The sequence below is a fragment of the Harpegnathos saltator genome, unplaced genomic scaffold (assembly GCF_003227715.2).
Source record: "Harpegnathos saltator strain DR-91 unplaced genomic scaffold, Hsal_v8.6 scaffold54, whole genome shotgun sequence".
Taxonomy (NCBI): domain Eukaryota; kingdom Metazoa; phylum Arthropoda; class Insecta; order Hymenoptera; family Formicidae; genus Harpegnathos; species Harpegnathos saltator.
In genome coordinates this window covers 2,023,889-2,046,084 of record NW_020230360.1, presented here as the reverse complement: position 1 = coordinate 2,046,084, position 22,196 = coordinate 2,023,889, and the positions used below count along the sequence as shown (strand labels likewise).

The 22,196-nt window shown below is 44.6% G+C and overlaps 3 protein-coding genes across 4 annotated transcripts; 2 read left to right on the top strand and 1 right to left on the bottom strand.

Moving 5' to 3' along the window:
* Window positions 1-8,400: 8,400 nt before the first annotated feature.
* hob (bridge-like lipid transfer protein family member hobbit) lies at window positions 8,401-16,951 on the top strand. Its single transcript, XM_011140912.3, has 15 exons — window positions 8,401-8,474; window positions 8,551-8,677; window positions 8,744-8,935; window positions 9,038-9,289; window positions 9,567-9,728; window positions 9,813-10,025; window positions 10,131-10,398; window positions 10,554-10,776; window positions 10,883-11,001; window positions 11,072-11,392; window positions 11,753-14,287; window positions 14,348-14,592; window positions 14,656-15,712; window positions 16,186-16,403; window positions 16,489-16,951. The coding sequence occupies exons 1-15, from the start codon at window positions 8,416-8,418 to the stop codon at window positions 16,771-16,773; spliced, it is 6,276 nt and encodes a 2,091-aa protein (XP_011139214.1). The 5' UTR covers window positions 8,401-8,415; the 3' UTR covers window positions 16,774-16,951.
* Window positions 16,952-17,124: 173 nt separating this feature from the next.
* LOC105183058 (sesquipedalian-1) lies at window positions 17,125-18,407 on the bottom strand. The gene is made up of 2 exons (XM_011140911.3): window positions 18,114-18,407; window positions 17,125-18,033 (listed from the first exon to the last, which is right to left on the bottom strand). Exons 1-2 carry the CDS (start codon window positions 18,405-18,407, stop codon window positions 17,680-17,682), a joined length of 648 nt encoding a protein of 215 aa, XP_011139213.1. The 3' UTR covers window positions 17,125-17,679.
* On the top strand, window positions 18,335-20,827 carry LOC105183057 (corepressor interacting with RBPJ 1). Of its 2 annotated transcripts, none has more exons than XM_011140910.3 (6): window positions 18,335-18,518; window positions 19,281-19,375; window positions 19,448-19,698; window positions 19,773-19,899; window positions 20,079-20,210; window positions 20,311-20,827. In XM_011140910.3, the coding sequence occupies exons 2-6, from the start codon at window positions 19,287-19,289 to the stop codon at window positions 20,750-20,752; spliced, it is 1,041 nt and encodes a 346-aa protein (XP_011139212.1). In that variant the 5' UTR covers window positions 18,335-18,518; window positions 19,281-19,286; the 3' UTR covers window positions 20,753-20,827. The 2 variants fall into 2 exon arrangements, with proteins under 2 accessions (XP_011139212.1, XP_011139210.1); XM_011140908.2 differs by having other exon boundaries at window positions 18,399-19,088.
* Window positions 20,828-22,196: the final 1,369 nt, after the last annotated feature.

The following is a 22,196-nucleotide window of genomic DNA, read 5'->3' as shown; positions in this document are numbered from 1 at the left end:
GACGCGGTAACCAGGACCTTTTCCCGCCGCCAGCTTGCGGAGCTCCTCCGCAAGCCGGTCGGCGGACGCCCCGACGTTGAGACCAGGCACCTCTATCAGCATAACCCCATTCAGGGCCCGGCGGACCCTCAGGGACGCGTTGATCCCAAGGTCCGCCGGTCTGATTCGGCGCCCGGCCTCTAGCATGAATTCTTCATACTTTCCGTCGGGGCACATAACAGTGACGGCCGCCGAGCGAGGCGGCTTCTGTCTGCCCGACATTTTCGTCGACGTCCCCCTCCCGGGTTCCTTCTATTTTGGTGGGGGAGCGGCAGAGACGGTGGAGGTCCCGTTTTTCCCCCCTGTCTCGCCTTCCTCCCCACCACTTGGGACCATGTCGACTCGTTCTTCCCTACTGGCTTCCGCTGGGGTCCGATTGGCCGCCGGATCGCCTCCAGCAGCTCCCTTGCCGGCGTTCCCTTTCCTTCCTCCCGGGCCCTTCTCTCTTCCTCCTTCATCTTCCTGGCCCTCTCCTTCCTCCTCTCCTTTTGCCTCTTCCTTTTTTCCTTTCTGGTCCCTTTCTTGGTCCCCTTCGGCTCCGCTGGTGTTCGCGGGGCCTGGGTGTCCGCCTGAGCCGTAATGGTCGTCACTGGTGTTCCCACCGCCACGGCCGCCCGGCCCCTTCCGCTTGCCGCCATTAGGGAGTCAAGCTCCGCCCTCATGCGGCGGAGCTCCTCCCCATGGCCGCAGGCATGGGCCGAGACGACCATGGTGACGTCCAGCTCCTCCTCCGCCTTTTCTGTCCTCCACGTCGGGGGAGGTGGGTGCTCGGGGGGGTTATCGTCGTAAGACGGAATGTCCACCAGCACCCCTACCTCAGCCACCTTCCCTTTTGCCGTCGAGGAAAGAAGGGAGGGAGGGATAGTTTCCCTCCTCCTCTTCTTCTTCCTCTTCCTGTCTTCCTTCCTCGCCTTCTCTTCTTCCTCCGCCGATGTAGACGTTGACGTCGATCCCTCCGCCGCCTCCGCGTATGATAGTCTCCTTCCCCTGGGAAGTAAAGAGGGAAGGAGGGCGGGGGCCGAGGAGGTGGAGGCCTTTATGGCCTCCAGCTCCTCTCCCAGCTTCCTGTTCTCCACTCTCAGTTTCTTAAGCTCCGCCCGGAGCTCCTCCGCCTTCCTCTTTGTCTCGGAGGCTTCCTCCCCCTGCTGTCGCGCTCCGCCGTCCTTGCTAGCAAGGTGGCCATAACGGCCTCGGAAGTGGCCACTGCGCGGTTCAGCAGTCCCACGAAGGTCCCTTTCAATGTGCGGGACCTCCGTGAGACCAGCCGAACCGCACCCAGCGCTCGGCCCACTTCTGAGGCCAGTTCGGTCACCCCAGCCTCTTAAGAGGTTGATGGTGGCATTGTCCCTATACACTTCCTCGACCGGGCGCTTATCTTCTAGGGACCTAAGCATGCCCGTGTCGAGGAGTATCCTTATATCCTCCTCCAACCTCTTGTTTTCCTCCTCCTTTTTCTTCTCCATCTCCGCTTCTTTTTTCTTCTTTGCCCCACCGGTGGTGGACAGCCTTCCTGGCCCCCTTCTCGGGTGGCCGCCCGCGTTTGCCTAACCGGCGGGCTCACCGTGCCATCCCCGCGGTCAGGGAGGCACTTTTTGGAGGACGGTGGTCGGTCCTCGGGTATGAGCGACGCTTCAGGAGCTAGCCCCCTGGAGTCCGCTAGCACAACCTCCCCAGGGGAAGGGGAGGAGGCGTCCGCCTGGCGGATTCTCTCCATCTCTACTAAAAACCTCGTCCCTTCTGAAAAATCACCCTGAATAAGTAGTCGATCCATGGACGGGCTGCTACGCCCGTCCATTAGGACCGTTGAGCCCGAAGGCTCTGAGCCCGAAAGCTCGGAGCTTTTTGTTTTAATTATTCGAGAATCCATTTTTGATCCCACGAGTTCGGCGGGAAGTGGGCGTCGACCCCGGGTAGAGCCCCGTATTATCCGGGATAAGGCTAGCATGTCCCCTGGATTCGCCAGGTGCCCAAGGTGAGGAACCACTAGCGACAAGTCACGCACCTGCCATTCATCCCATAAGCGTGGCATGCCTCAACCGTAGGATTACGTGGTGTTTTATAGAGGACCCGCCTCGCGGTCCGGCCAATTAAGGCAAGACCCCCGGCCCCAGAGACATGACCTAGGGTTACGGTGTGGTAGGCTAGGGTCTGCCGGGGATGCCTGAGCCCCCTGTACCAGAATACCGAAACACCCTGGCCCCTCGCAATCGTGTCAAGTTATACGTCCTGACAAGTACGGGTTTGCAATCAGGGTTTTCCTTCCCCTAGAACGGTTGCCTTCACCCGGCTCACGAGCCCGTTCTGCCCGCGCTGTAGGGTCCTTTGGATCGTACGAGTACGGTCCTCCGGTCCCTGTATGAAACTCGGAGAAAGCTGCCCCTCCGAGAGTGAATAAGGACGCTCTTAGTCTGGCCTCTCAGTACAGATCTCTCCGGCATGGTAGAACCTGCCAGGGGTCGAAACCCCCGCCGGCACAGCTCTGTACCTCATCAAGGCACGCAAGCCCCCCCACCACGTCAAGGTGGCGCCCACGGGGGGGAAAGGTGTGTGTGGGGGTCCCAATGGGAACCCCCAAACCCCCTCTCGGTGAGGAACCGAGGGGGACTCTGCAGCGGGTGGGTCTTCCCCCCCAGGGCTCCCTCCTCCTCCGTATCAATAACCGGAGTCGGGGATCTCACCCTGGGGAGAGGCTGTCCCTCCTAGCGCGGTCAGGGGTGTTCCCACAAGGGGTCAGCCCACCCTTGACCGCTCCTACCTGGCCCATGGGTCCCGGTGCGGGGGCCTCTTGCACTGCGAGGCCACTACCGCACCGGCAGATCCCATGGGCCTGGGGTGAGGGAGGGGGTGGGGAGAGCTACTCGTGCTCATTGTCCCCCCCACTCCTCCCACCCCGTCTCCGCTACGAGGGAAACCGAGACCTCGACCTCCATTTTTGCTTCCGCCTCGGAGACCCCCTCCGGCCTAACCGCCGGAGGAGGGTCCGGCGCAGTAGGAGCGGCCGACGCTCCTCACCCCTGGGCCTATCTGTATCGTGGGCGGCAGAGGCTGGATCACTCCAGCCTCCGTCGCCCCCATCCCTTCCCCATCGGTCCGGCTCGAGCCCGCGGCCGATTTTCGTGCCATTTTGGCGGCATCGCCAGGAGGCTGCGGCTGAATATCAGCCGCAACCCCCCCGCGTGCCGCTTTCTTCTTTTTTCTCCTCCTTTTGCGAGGAGGAGGTACCCCCCCTTTCGGGGCAGTCCGGGGGACCGCCCTACATGCCCGGCCACCCATTCGGTGGCCGGCTTCCCTCCCCTCTTTGTGGCACAGGGGGCAGCTCACCTCTGCGGTGCACCCCTGTGCCACGTGTCCGGCCCCTCCGCACCTGAAGCAGCGGCCTGCCAGACCGTTGTCGGTCTGGCAGGTCGCCGCCAGATATATGGCCATAGTGCAGGCACTTATAGCACTGGAGGGGCCGGTCCTCCAGTACACGCACCTGCGCCCTTCCCCACCCGATGATCAGCCCCCCGGCTGCCACTAATTTTTGGGCCGGTGCCAACGGGCAGAGGAGGCTCTCTCTGAAATCTTCATTCAGGTCCTCCAAATGTTTGCCGTAACCCTTGGCGGCCCTTAGAGAGGGATCCACCCGAACGGATCGATACCGTCCTGGGCCCGCTCGACCAGATACCTCTCGCACGCCTCCCTCGCAGCAGGCTTCCACACGGGCGGAAGGCTCCACTGGTGGCGCCTGGATCGCACGCCCTTAACTCCTCCCTCCCGCGCGTTATGGAGAGGAGCCTCTCCTGCCGAGGGCTCTTCGTCCTCGACAGGAGGGAACTCCTCCCCCGGGAAGAGCTCCCCCCATCGTTGCGTGGCAGACATTGCGTCCCCTCCCCCACGCGTGCAGGGAGCTGCACTCCCCCCATGGGAACTAACGCCCTCGTGGGGAGGGAAGTGCATCTCCCTGCCCTGCCACAATTGCGAGGCGGATTACTCCGCCTCGCGCTTCCTTCTTTTGGCGCTCTTAGGGCCGGCGAAAGCCGAGGGTGGGTCTATGCGACCCACACTCGGCCTCAACCGGTCCTGGAAGCCTCCCTGCGGGCGGTAGCATCTTCAGATGGCGCGCCCGCCTGGCGCACGCCATCAAGCCCGTAGCAGGATGACAACGGGGGGGGGGTGCCGGGACGATACGCCCCCTCCCGCCGTGCCCCGGCTCCGAGTACCGGGGCGCTTTTCTCCTTGGTCGTCATATCTCCATAAATGCAAGGGTTTTACGTGCCCCTGCAACACGGGTGTGATTTCGGGGTTTTCCTTCCCCTAGACCGGTTGCCTGCCAAGGCTAACGAGCTCGCTCTGCCCGCGCTGTAGGGTCCTTTGGGCCCCACGAATGAGACTCTCCAGACCCTGGATAAAACCTGGAGGCAGCTGCCCATCCAGGAGTATTATGGACGCTCTTAGTCTGGCCCTTCTGTACAGACTTCTCCGACATGGTAGAACCTGCCAGGGGTCGAAGCCCCCGCCGGCACAGCTCTGTACATCATCAGGGCACGCAAGCCCCCCCACCACGACAAGGTGACGCCCACGGGGGGGGGGGCATTGACCTCGCCTTGACTCCTCCATTCAAGGTCAACCGGATATGATCATTCAATAGAACTTTTAAAACCTTTACAACTTTAGTTGGAAATATTTTTCTGAAAAATGTTTCGTTTTCGAGGTATTTGACCGTTTCCAGACTTTTCTAACTAAAGTGATATGGTCCATTATCGATGATTTTATTAAAAAATTTTTCGAACGAAAGTTGCATGGCTTGAAGGATGACACATAACGGAAATGTGGACTTGACCTTGAGTGAAGTGACCTTGTCAAAATCAGGCCAAGGTCATTAATGTTTTTTTAAATAGAAACTACGATTTTTTATTACATATTCTTGTAGCTTATCTCGAGAGCATTCCAAAACACTCTAACAAAGTTACATTTCATCGAGTACTTTCCGAGTTATGAGGCTTGGAACTTAAGGCAAGACCGATCACTGATCCAACCAATTAAGGCAAGATCAATTCGAATATGTCTTTAGCCGTTAATAAGTCTTGGCCTTAGAAGTACGAAATAAAACCTCCTTGCTTTTATTACAATATCCTGTAAGTTAGCAAATATTCTTCACACATACAAACATAGTATTATTATAATTTTATTGAATAGTGCACTGAACAACTATAACATTGTTCTGAGAGTTTTCTCATTTAGAGCGACGAAACAAATATATTTTATGAATTTTTTTCGCGCAGATAGAAAATTTCACGGATATAATTATTTAATACTGTATGAAAAATATTTATTAACTTACAGGATATTGTAATAAAAGCAAAGAGGTTTCATTTCGTACTTCTTGATTCTGTTACAATATTCTTTTATATTTCATACTACATCCTTGTATAACTTAAAATTATTCTTAAAATATTATTAAACAATTCAATAATCAAACCTGTGAACCTGCCCGACTCCGTAAAATAATTAATAAAATATATTTCATTTTCTTGGCGCCGAATATTATTAATACTATTACAAATAATATTACGAATGATATAAATTTTTACAAATAAAATTTGTAAAAATTTGTATTATTTGTAACATTATTATACAATTACAAATAAAATTACAAATAATAATATTACAAATAATATATATTACAAATAATAATATTAATAATAAAATATTATTTGTAATAATTTCGGTGCGCCGAGTAGACAAAACTTTTCAGTATTGTCATAGAGAGGAAAGAAGAGAGAGACAGTCGCGCCCGCGATTCAGATTATGGGCAAGAAAGAATTAGGCTCACTCGCTGAGCGAGAACGAGAGCGACAAGAAGGGAATGATATTTTCTCTCTCTCTCGCTCGCTCGGCGCGTCGACGATTGATGATCGCGTGGCTCACACGGATAGACCGAGCTGGCTGTGTGCGTGCATGGGGGAGGGGGAGAATCCTCGTGCAAGCCCGTCACCAAATTCGCATCACTGATACCAATGATGTCAAAACCGAACAAGCTGCGGACAAGCGTAACTTGTAAATACCAGAGATCAACTGTTTATCAGCTCATAGACAATTAATATGACGAGATACCCGCGGAGACCCGTGTACTTCTCTTTCGTCTTTGCGTACAATTGCGATCAATAAATAATTTTCACGAATTGTTCGATTTTGACATCATTGGTGTACGTATGTGTGTATGTGTACAATTGCGTACACGTACAATTGCGATATACACTTACCACGTTAGCATTGATCATTTTTATTCATGCTAAAAGAAATAAGTATGATTATATAAAGAATTTGTCTGCGTATTATTATACATTCTACATAGTTCTCCCTGTGATAGTAAAAATAACACACTTGAACAACCTCTACACTCATATCACAAAGCCTGATCCACTGCGCTACTGAAGCAAATTGGTAATTCTTCTGCTATAACGACATTAACAGAAAAGACTAAACTTCAAACTACATTTCTCAAAAACGTTTAAGATTTGCACCGTTTTTAGATAGCATTTGTTACTATTACATCAATATTATACTTTTCTAAAAGCAAAATCGCACTGTGATTTCAAGGATGAAGATTCCTTTTGTGTGAGATATTAATTATTCATTCTTTATTAATGGGAAAATATTTTCCTTTAGTTTAAATGTTCAAGAAAAGTTATTTGTCCTCTGAGAATCTTTCAATTTTTATGTTTGTGAAAAGTTTATAAAATTCGTACAGAAAAAAAATTATTTTACTACCTACCTGTTCAAGAATTGCGCATAAGAAATATTTTAACAAATCTGAATCTGAATCAGTCAACAAATTAAATTTTTCATTCAAAGAAGGATATGTAGGGTAAGCATAAGTAAGATAAGTATAAATAATAAATTAAATATTATTCTCTGAATATAATAATAAATAAATGTTTTTTTCTTTAGCTGAATCATCGAAGTAAATATTCTATTATAAATTGATTTTTCGGATTACAATATTAATTTGATTTTTCAGAGCACGCTTTAAAATTGACTGTTCGGAATACGCTATTAAATTGACTTTTCGGAATACACTTTTGAATTGACTCTTCTGACTACACATTTGTTAGTTGTCTCTGTGGAGTACATATTTTTTAATTAACTCTTCGGAGAGAAGAGAAGAGAAACATTATATATTTTATTTAAAAAATCTTAATTTTTGCAGAAAACTGATTGATGAAGAAAAAAATTAATTCACGACCTCAACGAAGATCTTAAAAAAATTACTGCAAGAAATGAAGTTGTTATTATATACCATATTGTACAATATTAAAACATACGCGCAATAATTATCTATAATTTGCATATATGAGCGTTTATGTAATTATAAGTAATATAAAAGTCATGACAAATTAATGTGGCCGCGCGTTATCTCTGTCGCGTCATTGCTAGAAATCGTCCGAACTCTCGAAATTATTTTCTTCCCGAATTATGAATATAAAACAATGTGGAAAGGAAAATAAGGAGGTGAAAGGGGGGACGGCGACGTCTGCCTTACGATAATATCGCTGCTGGCTCGCTTCGTCGCGATTGTCTATTCGCTGGACGTGAGACGAAAACCGATTCTTCGTTTTCATATAACTAATCTAGCTCGCTCGTGAACATAGCACAAAACAGAACCAAATAATTATCGACATAGCACGGAATAGTATCGACAAATCGTGGACATTGGCTTAGTTTTTCATTCTATTAATAGTTCATGTCCATGAAAAATGGACCCAGTTAGCGCTTCGAATCAGCCAACTTTTCCATAACGCTGTAAATGCAGCCATGCCCGCTCTCAGGCTTCTCTCTGGTAACCGTTGGCTGCGTTCAGAAAACACAACGGTTGAATAATTCGTCAACGTTATTGGTCTGAATGGAAGGATCTAAAGCCAGCAGCACACGGTGCTTGTTTTCGTGCTGGATTGCTTGCTGGATGAAAATACTGCGTTCTGATTGGTGCATTTCCATCCATCTTCGGAAATGCACCAATCTGAACGCAGTATTTTCATCCAGCAAGCAATCTAGCACGAAAACAAGCACCGTGTGCTGCTGGCTTTAGATCCTTCCATTCAGACCAATAACGTTGACGAATTATTCAACCGTTGTGTAACCGTTGTATTTTCTGAACGCAGCCTTTATTTTCTGAACGCAACCATTGTGTTTTCTGAACGCAGCCTAGCTGTCAATTTCTTTGGTAAAAAATGTGTAATCATGATCAAATGTGTATAATTATAAAATGAATTGGACGTGAAAAATATGTTATTGTACCTACAGCAGTAATATTTGGAAATTGGAATATATTTCCGATTACGAAATGATAATTATTTAATTACATGTCAAGGAAAAGTGAAAGAAAGAAAGAATATGACTGGATTATTTGCGTTTTGTATAATTTTTTTTATACTTTATTGTTATTTTACATGGTAAGTGTGATGTTATATATAAATACAAAATGAGCAGTAAACAATGTATATTGTATTTGTTTAATCTTTTTAACAGGGTGATACCAAGAGTGTTAGCATGGCTGGTGAAACGTCGTTACAAAATTCATTTACGAGTGGGCCATATCTCTTTACCTTATTTTATCCTCCGTGATGTCAATATAACAAAAAATGGTTTTACATTGGTGAGTCTTTCAATTTATGTTACAAATATTTAAGTATGACATAACAAAGGTAATAATTAATTTTAGCAAGTTGAAGAAATAAGTGTACGCAGCAGTTTGTTTAGCAGTGATGTGGCAAAATTATTAGCTGTTATTATGAGAGATGTTAGAATAAATAAAGATGTCCCAGTTGATCCAACATACAAGATAAAACAATCCAATGAAGTATTAGATTTTAGAAACAAGAAAATACCTCCAATGATTATTACATTTGTACAGGTACTTACATGAAACTAAAGTTTAAATTCATTTCTTTATTTTTTGAAGATATATCTGTTATATTGATTATGTGATCATTATATATACTTGAATATGTTTTAGTTTATGGCTGTGCATGTAGAAAACATAAGCTTACTGGCTCTCGGCAATGGTTGGTTAGCAAATGGGAGCGCAGAAAGTCTCAATTTGGATGGCAGTATTGTACATGGTGCACGCACACTCTTAGCATCAGCTTCTATTGTTGGCGGTGCTATGAAATTACTGCGACATGCTTCTGATGCATGTCTTTCACAAATAACATTTGCTGGGACAGTAGAAGCTACATTTAAAGCTCAAGGAGAACTCTCAGTTGAGGTATAGCACTTCATCAAATATTTGTCACTTTAACATTTGAAGTTTGTAAGAAAATGATGTTTTGATAATTTTTATTAAAATACAGCATATTTTCATATCTAATACTTCTATTAGAAATGCTTCTACTTGAATAATAGATAATTAAAAAGGCTTCTTTGGAACAGAGCACGTTCTACTTTTGTGCATGTTCTACATTTCTACATTTAAAGTGGCTTTGTATATGTGAATCTGACCATCGACCATTTCCAAAAGGAATCAAGTGGGATCTAATTTATAGACATTGTATGTCGGAGTAACACAGACCGAAGGATCAGGTGGTGCGGGCCTTATCCACTTCTTGAGAGACAGACAAACATTGAGTCCTGCAGCATCATGCAACAATGTAAATAGTAATTCGTCCAATGACTTAATTGCTAGACTAGCGCCTGTTTTACCCAAAGTAAGTAAGTCTCCCTACTATAGACAAACAGTTATCAATGTAATGAGCATTGACAACACTATAAATTACTGATAATACTTTCAGGATTTTACATTGAAAATTGGTAATTCATTGATAATAGCTGGCAGGGAAGATAGTAGCATGATAGGTTTGGAGGGTACTTTGAGAAGTCTTCAAGTTAATGCAAAATTTCAAGCTAATAGAGCACGGTTGAACTTCACTGTCAATTTAGATGGCTTATGCATACGTGGAAAACTCCCTATTTTAACCTTGCAGTCACTGTCCATCGAAACAAAGGTGGGGAAGAGTATATACCTTTGAGAGTGAATGAAGCGTAATGCGGTAACAAATATAAGTATAAATGCTATTAAATTTGATTCGTTCGCATTGAATTGTGCGCAGATGGAGGAGAATGTCTTATTCATTAATGTACAACTGAACAATCTCTCGATAATGTACGATCATAGAGACTGGGAATCGTTGCTGTATGCTAATGAGAATGACATTTCGAAGCCCGTTAGTGATATATCGCTGAGAGATCAACTGCCCAGTATCGAAGTGAGACTAGACACGGAGCTATATGATTCCTCGTTGAATGTTAAGTTGCCAGACGTGCAAGAAACATCTTGCGGTGTCGCGCATATGAAATTCTCCTTGAATTCATCCACAGGTACATCGTGCTTTATTTGAGATTTATTTACAAGAACTGAATTTATTTACAGCCTCATTTATTTAGGACCTCACTTATTTACAAGAACCGAAACTTCATGATGCACATTTGCCTTGCACTAATACTGTTTGTGTTCTGTGTGCCCCATCGAACAGATAAAACCGAGGATCTAAATACAGAATTGATCGTCGAATCCTTATATTGCGCTTTGAACGGCGTCAACGGCAACATCTCCGAGACGTCTCACCAATGGGGTAGCCCGCTCTCTATCGGGGTATTATTAGCGACTACTCGTAGCAACGCCATAGGCATCGCAGTTGACGCTCTCGTGACGGAATGGAGTTTAGAACTCGCCAAGTTTCTCGAGCAAGCTTACAGGTGATTACAACGTTGAATTCTACAACTCGGCAACAAGCAAGGAAATACAGTACCATCGAGATGACAAATAATGGCAAATAATTGCTGAAAAATAATATAATTACAGGTGCTACAAGAAATATCAACAGCCAGTAGTGAAAAAGAAGGATACGGTGTCGCGCAGTCCCATCCAGTTGAATCTGAAAATCACAAATTGCAATCTATTCTTTATCGCGGAGAACGAGTGTGAGTCCCTAACAGCGTATGATTTTGTTTCAACTTTAGAAATGTTTTCTTACTTTTTCCTCTCGTTTAGTGTCGATAATGATGCGCCTGGACATAGCAACTGTAGAGCAAAGCGCAAAGCGATTCGTAGGCGTGGCAGAAGGCATGAGCGCGATCACTCTCAACAAGAACGAGCCAGTTATGTGCCAGCACGCGCAAGCCTTGACCCATTCGTTTCTGGCAATACGAAAGTGCAAAGCTGCGATCAATTCCGACGCCGTGAACATCAGTCTCGATGGCACCAATCTAGCGTGGAGTCCGAATTTGCATCTTCGCTTGCTGCAATTCTGGGTAGAATCCGAGGTTTTCAGATCTATTATCTCCAATGAAATGAGCGCAACTCGTATTGAAGGTAATGAAATGAACTGACGGGAAAAGCTAATAAATTAGTAATATATGTATTAGGCAAATGTGCATAAAATTGATTTTGCCGGAGAGTTTGAGTATTCAGGATTTTAATTGTATCATATTATATTAATTTATGAAAAGATTTTCATTTATTCATATGTATATATTTCCGCAAGCATGTCTGACCAACACCATTTAGTGTCGTTTAAATTTGAATTTGTCCCAATATAACTACTATAATTTGTTATAATTTTCTTATAATTTATTATACTTTCGCTGTAATATATAATTTGCTATAATCATTCATTTTAATTATAATATGATTCGCCAATTATATGATTATCGTTAGATAATCTCGTTTTAGAAGTGCAGAAAAAGAAACGCATTCTCGATTTGCTGGCTACGGGTGGAATCACCGTCTCCGTCGACATCTCAACCAAACATTTCCTGATCCTGACGTCCGATCAACTGCGTTGGTCGCAGGGCGAATGGAGACTCAACTATGTGCGAGTCACGCTGGACATGGCCGATATAATAATGATCGAAGGTTTCGAATTGGTGCGCGTGAACGATAACGCGGAGGTGCGAGTGGAGAGACAAAGTAACGAGGGCTTCGTGTTGGATTGGAACGAGTGCTGGGCCCTGAACGTGGACTCCATCAAAATCTGCTTCCCGTATGAACATCAATTCACAAACGCGATACAGAACGAGTTGTTCAGCATCAGGAGATGGCTGAAGGAGATCCATTCATCGAACGCGTCCAAGCAGGAGTCCTTGCCTTGCGATCTGGTCATCAAGATCAAGGAGTGGACGTTCGAGGTCGGCGACGACCCGTTCGAGGTACGTCTGCGCGACAATTACGAGCTGCTGGAGGATGAGTACAAGGAAAGCTTGAAGCGGCAGGCGATGTTGGACGCTAAGGTGCAGGAGCTCTGTCGCGCGCACTTGCTGCTGCCGCAGGGGAAAGTCGAGGAGCTTTACGCCAGTCTAAATAAAAAGAACGCGGAGATCTACGTGCAAAGATGGAAGCAGATGCAACGGGCCGGTCCGGCGAGGACTCGGCTCTTCGCCTGGATCATGCTGGATCTGGAGATATTGGCCTTGGCTGATCCGTCCATCAACGGCACGGAGAAGGCGGTGAGGGCACTGCGAGAGATGGACCCGGAAACGCCGTGGCCCGAGGACGGCCTGGAATTCAGTACGCTATGGGTCAGAGGAATCAGCCTCAAGTGCGCGGAATGGAAGCTCCAGCTCCGCGATTTCCCGCAGCCACTGCTGCTGGTGGAGAACCTGAATATCTGGGGCAGACTGGCCGGGGCGGAAGCGTTGGCGCCGCTGAGAGCGAAGAGAACCGTCAGGATCGAAATTGGTGCGCCGTGGGAGGACATAGTGGTGGAGAGAGGCATGACGTCCCTCAAGTATTATCACGATCTCAATTGGGACATCGACAAGTTCAGGTACGCGTTCGGGCCGTGCTGGGAGCCGGTGATAGCGCAATGCAACCTCAGCTTCGAGAAGATCCTGCACCCATCGCGAGATCCGAGCCCGCCGTTACCGTTTTGGGATAGAATGCGACTGGCTCTTCACGGTAGGCTGACGCTCTGTGTGAAACGGCTGACGGTGTTGTTGCACGGCTCTCTGGATCCTTACAATACTACGGAGGAAATGGAACTGACGTGGACCGGGCTGGAGCTCGACTGGACGCAGGGGAAGATCATCATCAAGGGGGATCTCGACGTGTACGTGCGTACAGCCAGTAAATACGACGATTGCCGATTGCTGCACTTGCCTAACGTCAGGTTGAGCATCAAACTGGCGTGGGTGTGCCTAGGCGACCCGCGCGACCATCACGCCGCTGTACCCTGCGCCCCGGATCGGTTACCTGAATACTCGAGCAATCAGGAGCACGACTCCTTCAGGGCGTTCCGCTCACAGAACCTCAACGTCAGTCTCTCGCTGGAGACTAAACCGACAGGCTCGCCTACGTTGACTAGCGCACCGACGGCCTTGCTCTACGGCAGCACGTTGAGGTGGTTCGAGAACCTGAAATTGATACTGTCCGGCGCGACAAGACCTACCAGGAAGGGTCCGCTGTTCAAAAACACCAGACCCAGGAAGAAGCAGCTCAGCAGACACTACAGGAAGGTTCGACTGACCCTGGCGTTCCATCGATTCCATGTCAACTACTGGATGTCCTTCGCGATGCAACGGGGCTTCGAGGTGACCGGCGGCAGGGTGGCCTGCAGTTCGGAACACAATCTGGCGCTGCATCCGATCGACGACGGGCTGATACACCGGCCACGCGCCGAGTGGTCCGTCATCTATATGAATTGTGAGCTCAGCGACGCCGAGATCTGGCTGAAGAGCGCGTTACAGGAAGAGGAGGAGAGCGCGTCGCTGCGTCAGCCGGTCGAGAAGTGTTATTGCCTGAGCGTCGCCCGCGTTAGCTACGGCAGGGAGGCGATGGTCGCGGGTATAAGCGGCGACACGCCGATCCATCGACTGGTGGTGCACGACCTGCGAGGCGCCTGGACCAAGACCAATCGCGACGTCGCGTTCGCGCTCTTCGACTCCTTCATCAAGACCCAGCAACTCAAGAAGAACTTGTCGACCGCGGCGCTCAAGGGTTTCCACCGGGACAACAGCACGACACCGCACAAGAACCGCCGTACCAGACCCTCCGTGGGCGACCAGCAGAGCACACCCACCCAGGTGACACCCTCGTCCGCTGTGAAGCCGCAGCAAGGCGAGGCGGTTGGAATGCTGCAGAGATTGATAGCGGAGGCTACAAACAAGCCGGTAGCCTTCAGCGACGATCTGTCGGTGCAGACCAGGGGGCAACAGCTGCGTGGCTTAGCGGCTTGTCATCAGGACGATGTCTTGCACAAAAATTGGCTGAGTAAGTTATCCATATGTGAGTAGTTGTAAGTACTGATGAAACGACGTGAATTCCTTTCAGTCGCCTTGGTGAACAGCCAGGTATTGCTGAAAGGCATCGAGACTCGCGGCTATGTGATCCTCTCGGCAGCCAAGGCAGAGATATTGCAGAGGGTTCATCACCCGGTCTGGAAGGAACGGTCTCTGGTTCCGAAGACGACCTGGGTCGGCTCGTTGGAGTGCATGCAGTATTACGCGACCGTGAGCGCGAATATCGACGACAATATCGATGATAACATCATGTGGTTGACATTAGACAACATTCAGGTATGCGTGCCAGGCGCATTCTTGGCGAGTATTCTGTGCAAAACAAGCATTATATCGTTCCAGGAAAAAGATTCGACCGTTATAGCCGGCTTGCCAGACGTCCCGGCGTTGGTAGGGTCCGGTCAGAGCGTAGGTGGAGTGGTCAGTCAGACGGTAGGAGGTGGGGGAGGCCCTCAGCATCAGCTGCAGCGCATAGTTTCCCGTTGCAAGTGCGAGTTCTTCTACGTCGGTTACGGCCAGACCTTGGACGTAGGCTCAGTGGACCAGGTGCCGCCGCCACCCAGAGAGGAAGTCAGCCCATGGGAGCGGAAGGACTTGTCCGCGGCCGATGCGTTCACGCTGATGCACCACGACTTGGACGTGTGCACCAATTCGTTGCAATATGCCATGATCTTGGATATAGTCAACAACTTGCTGCTGTACGTAGAGCCGAGGCGGAAGGAGGCCTCGGAGAGGCTACAGAGGATGAGGTTCCAGTTGCAGTTGCATTCCGTCGAGGACCAGAAGAGGCCAATACAGCAGCTGCAGAACACGGTGCGCTGTTTGGTGGCAAAATTGAGGAGGTTGGAGCGCGAAACATATCTAGTGCAGAAAGCGTTGGCCGACGAGTCGAGTCCGGAGTTGCTGACTGAGATGGAGCGGCTGGAAGCGAGCGTCTTCGAGTGCAAGGAACAGCTCAGCGCCAAGGCGGAGGAGTTGGATGTCATGTTGAGCTGTTACAAGGAGACAACCGCGCCAGCGGCCGCGTCGGCCACGTTGAAAGACAAGCCGGCTGCGGTAGCCAGAGTGGCCGAGATTTGCTTCAAGCACGCTCAGTGGAGGCTGACTGATGCGGACGGCCAGCTAGGAATCGCTGATCTTATCCTGACTAATTTTCTGTATACCAAAACGAGCAAGACCGACGACTCGGTGGAGCATCTGCTGGAGCTGGGATACGTCCGGATGACGAATCTGTTGCCGAATCAGATCTACACAGAGGTACTCACGCCGACAGAGCTGCAGAGCAATATGCCTGTCGACCGGCAAAGGGCTCTTCGGGTTTTCTGCAGGGAAAAAGCACCGGTAGCGGGTATATCTGTGAAGGAACATTTCGAGATCAATGTGGTGCCTCTTACGATAGGTACAACGAATGTACAATTCGTGTGTATCGTACATAGAATATCTGACCTAATAACATATACAACCGTTGTGCGCATGTAAGTTGGGTCAAAGCAAACAGAAAAGTCACATCATATTTTGCGAGCTATATGAAATTTTGAGTTATTAATTAAAGAAGGTTGGTAAATGAGATCGCGCGCAAGAGCAGTGATGGAGCAGTGATGAGCTCTGTGATGGCGACGTCTGTCGTCGTACTTGTCGTCATGTGCTTGTGAATTAACTAAACAAACGAAAGATCAGATCAAACAAGAAACGATATGCTTTATTTCGCGCAATCATTAATTGATGAACAAGGTCTTACGTGGTTGGTTGCGAAATGGTACATTTTGTTCAGTTTGACCCAATCTGCGTGCACAGTTATATATGTCACCATCAGACATTTCGTATGTACCGCATCACATGTACGTCAAGTGCAGTCGCTTCACTTTTATCTAGGTCTGACGAAGAAGTTCTTCAACACTATGTTGAAGTTCTGCTTTCCGGAAAGAGATCCGGAAGGTATAGAGGAAGCACCAGCACCGCAACGCGATTCGTCCTTTTATGTGCCCATCGAGAGGAGAGACGACGTGGAAAAGATGAAGGAGCGAGCTGACAAGAACAAATTGTTCATATACATCAAGATACCGGAAGTACCTGTTCGCGTATCGTATAAGGTAATGATCTCGATAGCTATAAACCGAAAGAGGAAAGAGGTTCTTTCCGTTATTTTATTACTCAACTTCCAATTTCCTTTGATAGGGAAATAAGGAGAAAAATCTCGAAGACGTGCGTGACTTCGCGCTGGTCATACCGACTTTGGAATATCACAATGTCACATGGACGTGGCTCGACTTGCTCTTGGCGATGAAGAGCGACTCCAGGCGCGTAATACTCAGTCAAGCTATCAAACAAAAGCTGCAGATCAAACCGAGGGGCCCACCCGAGGAATCGGCACCGCAGGAAGAGGATAAGGCTCGTCTTTTGTTAGGTACCAGACATCTACCTGGAGATGCGAGAAAGAAAAGCGTCTTTAAGTTTAAATAATTTATAGGCAACCCGTAGATTTTTTCTCTGGGTAACGTAGTAACTTATTTATTATTATGGCATCGGTAATCGTTGCATGTGCGATCTTACGTACATGTCGTGTACAAATAAATTGTACAGATTAGTAATATCTAAGTTATACTAATATACACATCTTCCTGAGGTGTTGAAACGTCAACATTTTGCGTCTCTTTGTTTCCCCATACCTCACTTACAACGGTAAGGATCTTGTGATACGATACTGCAGATAGGTAAAGTTTCTGTGTAATCTCTGATAAGTATGTAAGAGCTTATAAGGGCTCTCTTCTCCCCTCTCACGTTACTTTATTTGGCTAATAATCCTTACTGTTGTGTTAATAAAAATAATCTCGTTGTGATAATCGTATTACTGACACTTAATCGCGGTTAACGATAGGGAATAAATTAGAAACAATTCAAGAGAGATCACTGTAAATCAAAGTCGCAAGTCAAGATTCAATTCTCTATGCGAAATACTATCATCTTTCATCTAAACGAATAATAAATTAGTGTTAATCTTACGTGTATATGCATAAGTTGTTACATGTGTACTAAGTTATATGTATATACTGTATGTATTGTAATTTGTTATATATGCTAAATATAACAAATTACAATGGTCATTTTTATAAAAGTCTTCTGTTTGTTAATGCTATGTGTATAGTTGACACCTTGAGTTAATAATTTTTATGGATTATACACTTGGTTTCAAAACAATTTGAACACTTTTTCTCGACTTGGAGTTTCTAATACAGCTAACGACGCAATAAGAGAACTTGTTTTTTATTCGTTCCTAAGGTTCAATTCTCTCATTGGATAGTTGGCTATTCAAACCATTTTGAAATTAAATGTACATATTGTTCAAGTATCTACAGAATGTGTGTAAAGTTATAGAGTGATTAGAGGTGCCTCGGCGTTTTTCCTCGCATGTCTCCATGCATTCAGGTCGGCCAAGATTCGCCTGCCGTATGCTGTGTGAAGCTCACGAAAGGTTATTCTAGTTCTGGGTACGTTCTCTGTCCTACCAGGTGCTGATCTGACGCTCTGGGAACGGTGATGTGAGTCCGGTCTGTTGAAAGGATTATGTCGTTGTCTTGGCGGTGCCTTGGGCGATTGCTGCACTGGTGTTGAAGATGTTTCTTCCTCCACAGCATCCAACTGACGTTGCAGCTCAGTCACCATAAGTTTCATGTAATCATAACTAGCGCAGGCTAACGCCTTCATCCATTGCTCCATAGATTCCTGAAGAATGTTAACATTATTCATTGAGCATATTGATAAGCATAAATATAAATACTCGTGTATGTCAGTATTTTATTCACCTGAGACTCTGCTGCTAAAGCGTAACTTCTGTTGTTTGGCCCATGAAAGACTATCTTGAAACCAAACTGCTCTTCATCCTCTGCTAATTCGATTGTGCAACCTTCGAGCACAACCATACCCACGGGCTCTTTGTCACCGCGGCGATCAAAATAGAACAGTATATTTCCTTTGAGAACGAACCATCGCCTTTGATATCCGCGATTCACCTCGCCGCGTTTATTTAGCCAGCCTTCGCGGTCCACTGGCGTTGCAGAGGTCGCGAATGCCACCATATTTTTCTCATTGAACTTCATGGCGTTTAGAGGCGAATTTTCGTCCAACTCGCGATACTCGATTGATTCGTAGCACAACTCCGCAATAAATTCTAATGCACGTCGAGCTGCACGTCGGAACCACAGCCCGAGGTAAAGTTTTCAGGTTATGTCACAAAGGTGCGCTTTTTCCTTTTTTCAACCTAATATTACAATCACGTGAGATATAACAGAAACATCGTATATAAAACTTTCTTGTATCTTTCATACAAACGTTGATTTTGAAGCCGTTAGGATAGACATAGTCGCATTGTTTATGAGGTTATGTTATGTGTCGTACAATTTTTTTTCAATTTGCAAACAATCGAAAGAAATATTAGAAGTATTGTTACCCGTATATATATAATGCGTTTACGTAGTACATAAATTTTATGTTACACAATAAGATTACACAATGTTATCGCACATTTTGCGTATCCGCAATGACGTCCACACTGTTTTTTTTACGTCTGTCAAAGTGAATCTGACGTGCGTTTGGAGGAAGCCAAAAAATTTGTAATGGCGGTGATGAGTGCGTAATTGCAAATGTGTGTAGACATATTTGTAAAACTGTTACTTGGAATCGTGTAGAAAAAATCTCAACCTGTGAAAATGGGAAAGGGATTCAATAATTACATGTGCAAGAAATTCTTCCATCCAGCGTCGCGAGATAATTTGAAACGAGTACGAAAAATTTAACCTAACTTTTTTACAGTGCCTCACTATTTCTCAAATTTTTTTGTTTTCTTGTTATAGAAAATTGTATACAAATTATATATTTTTAGAAACAGGAAGTCTTTTTTAATATATGCATTTAAAATTAAATCGACGCATATTTTAACAGTTAGATTTTATTGAAATTCATGTTTATTTCAGGTATGGATGGCAGAACAGCAAGCAGAGGCTTATAAGAAAAAGCAAGAAGAATTGCGAGTTCAATATGAGAAGGAACAGGATCTTCATAATAATAAGTAAGTTTTAAAATATTTTATAAAGAAAGAGTCAATATAAGATTTGCTTCTAACAAAAAAGTTTCTTTCCAGAGCATTACTCAGCAAAGAAAGTAAGGATAAACTTAGTGTAAACTTCATGTATGAACCACCTCCTGGAGCAAAAAAAGAGAGAGAAAAAGAGGATAACGAGCCTGAATATAAGTTTGAGTGGCAGCGAAAATATAATGCTCCTAGAGAGAGTTATTGTAAAGGTGATAGTGAAATTCGAGATCAACCATTTGGTATACAAGTAAGAAATGTACGCTGCATTAAGTGTCACAAATGGGGGCATATAAATACAGGTAATTTAACATATATTTATTAAATACTGTTGAAATATGGTAGAAAACAGAGTTTGATGATAATTTGCTTTCAGATAAGGAATGTCCTTTGTACAGTCAAGCAATGAGTGTTGTAATGGCAAATAATTCACAAACACCATCTGCCCCAGACACAATGACACTTGTACAACAGATGCGAGAAGATGGTTTAGCTCTAAAAAAGTAAGTTTATATCATGCTTTAGATAATATGTTGTGTTATTTCATACATGTATTTTAAAATTATTTACAATATATTTAAAAAAAAATTATATATATTGTTTTATGTATGTACATATATATATATATACCTGATAAGAGTAACAGTTGAATATTTAATTTCTTACTACTTTCTTACTACAGATCTGCATTAGATGCCCAACAACACTTACGAGTTCCAGAGCATGAGCATCTTATGGTTTCTGAAGATGAAGAACAGTCGGAATTATCGTTTCTCAAATCTCTGTCAAAGAAAGAAAAGAAGAAATTATTATTGTAAGTTAATTCAATTGTGCAATCATAATTTCTCCACTAGTAATGGAAAATAAAACATTAATGTTTATTAAATAATTGTTCTTATAATTGTGAATTACAGGAAACTACAGTTATTGGAGAAAAAAAATCGCAAGAAAGCAAAGAGAAGACTGAAAAAGAAGAAAATGAGCAGTAGCAAACGTAGCAATATTAGTGATAGCACCAGCAGTAGTAGCAGTAGTAGTGATAGCGATAGTGATAGCAGCAGTAGTAGCGATAGTGATAGCAGCAGCAGCGACTCGGAAAATTCCAATGTGAAGAAAGATAGAAAGAAACGAAAGAAGTCGGTCTCTAAAGAAAAGCATACTCATAAGACTCACAAGCACAAGAGTAAACGTAGTGATACGCACAAGCACAAACATAAGGAGAAGAACGGCAATGCTAAACATGATAGAGACAAGAGTCACTCCAACAGGAAGAAAAAAATTAAAGAGGAAGATAAGGACAGAGATAAGGACAAGTTGCGACACAGTGAAGCAAAGAGAAAACACACGCACCATTAATGATTATTTTTGCAAGACCCGTGAAATGATATCTCCTGTGAAAATATAATAAAAATATACTTATCATGTTAACAATTTAAAAATGCATTTCGCAATTTAATTACAAACCAAACATGTTAGATGTTAATATAAATCTAACGCTGAAAATGATACGAAGAATTTTCAAAAACGGGTAGGTTTTTAACGTTGCAAGTAGATAATGCAGATTGATATTCGAGTATCGTTTGCACACATCAACGAAACTGACTAAATAAATTGCAGCATTTTATTCAATGACAGTGAAATATATTCCTAATAACACGACCCGTAATACAAACATTAATTCGCTGCATAAGTTTTATTATAATATAGCATACATCTTATATCATTTTTACAAATCAATGAAATGCATTAATATATTATTACTGGTATTCTTACAATCACATGTAATTTTAGTGCAACGTATACATGCCTTTCTCGCCAAGATGATACATGGGATCATCGATAATATACGTATATTACAGACATTGGCCAGATCGTTCATTGTATGCCGCGCATCTCGCTTAAGTAGTTCTTAAAAAGTAATAATTTCTCTCACTCTATATTTCTGTCTCTTTATAACACGGTTAGCTAGTAACAATCCGTTTTTGCATATATATCTTTTTCCATATATATATATATATATATATATATATATATATATATATATATATATATATACACATATATATATATAACGTACGAATGTAAATTATATGTAATACTAGCCACCAGTCGGCTTTTGAACACTTGGGCACTTTGAAATCTGTTTGCGTGATCGTTCCTTGCAAATGGATTACATCTTCTATGTGATATGACACTATAACTTTGGGAAGTAGAATCCGGATTGGCAGTTATATATGTACAATTAATTCATCAGTTAATTACAATTAGCAACGAGACTCGATGTATATAGATAAAAAGAGAATACACTCACTATTACGATTGAAATATCTCATATTGTTACATTACTGAAAGTGACATTAGAGCAATAGTGATTACTATGACAGAAATGCCGTTCCGTAAAATGCAACATACACCGTTGTTCTAAATACAATCGTCGGGATTAATTTCACTCTTACATGTACATATATGTATAATACAATAGTCATCCACTCTTCTTTTCCGTTTTTACTCCAGGATAATTGCTTCACTTTTCCCGTGAAAACCGAACTACATGGAATTAATTACATATAATAATAATAGAGACGAGATAATTTAATCTACTCGCTTTTGATAGGATAGGAGTATTACTCGACGTCTCATCTTGTACAAGCGTGAATTGAAATTATCGCGACATCCACGGTACATGAAATGCACTGAAACGTAATATTCATTTCCACAAGAATCGACATCAGAAGCGCGAGCGTGTCTCTTACATACATATATACTTCGATATCTATTGCACGGAAAGCAAATTACTTAA

Excerpts from the sequence above, each read along its gene's own strand:
- hob (XM_011140912.3), top strand. The coding sequence starts at position 8,416 with ATGACTGGATTATTTGCGTTTTGTATAATTTTTTTTATACTTTATTGT. Across the intron at positions 10,026-10,130 it reads CACTGTCCATCGAAACAAAG|ATGGAGGAGAATGTCTTATT; the intron begins GTGGGGAAGAGT and ends AATTGTGCGCAG. Across the intron at positions 10,399-10,553 it reads CTCCTTGAATTCATCCACAG|ATAAAACCGAGGATCTAAAT; the intron begins GTACATCGTGCT and ends CCCATCGAACAG.
- LOC105183058 (XM_011140911.3), bottom strand. The coding sequence starts at position 18,407 with ATGAAGTTCAATGAGAAAAATATGGTGGCATTCGCGACCTCTGCAACG. Across the intron at positions 18,034-18,113 it reads CTTTAGCAGCAGAGTCTCAG|GAATCTATGGAGCAATGGAT; the intron begins GTGAATAAAATA and ends AACATTCTTCAG.
- LOC105183057 (XM_011140908.2), top strand. The coding sequence starts at position 19,017 with ATGGGAAAGGGATTCAATAATTACATGTGCAAGAAATTCTTCCATCCA. Across the intron at positions 19,900-20,078 it reads GATGGTTTAGCTCTAAAAAA|ATCTGCATTAGATGCCCAAC; the intron begins GTAAGTTTATAT and ends TTCTTACTACAG. Across the intron at positions 20,211-20,310 it reads GAAAAGAAGAAATTATTATT|GAAACTACAGTTATTGGAGA; the intron begins GTAAGTTAATTC and ends TGTGAATTACAG.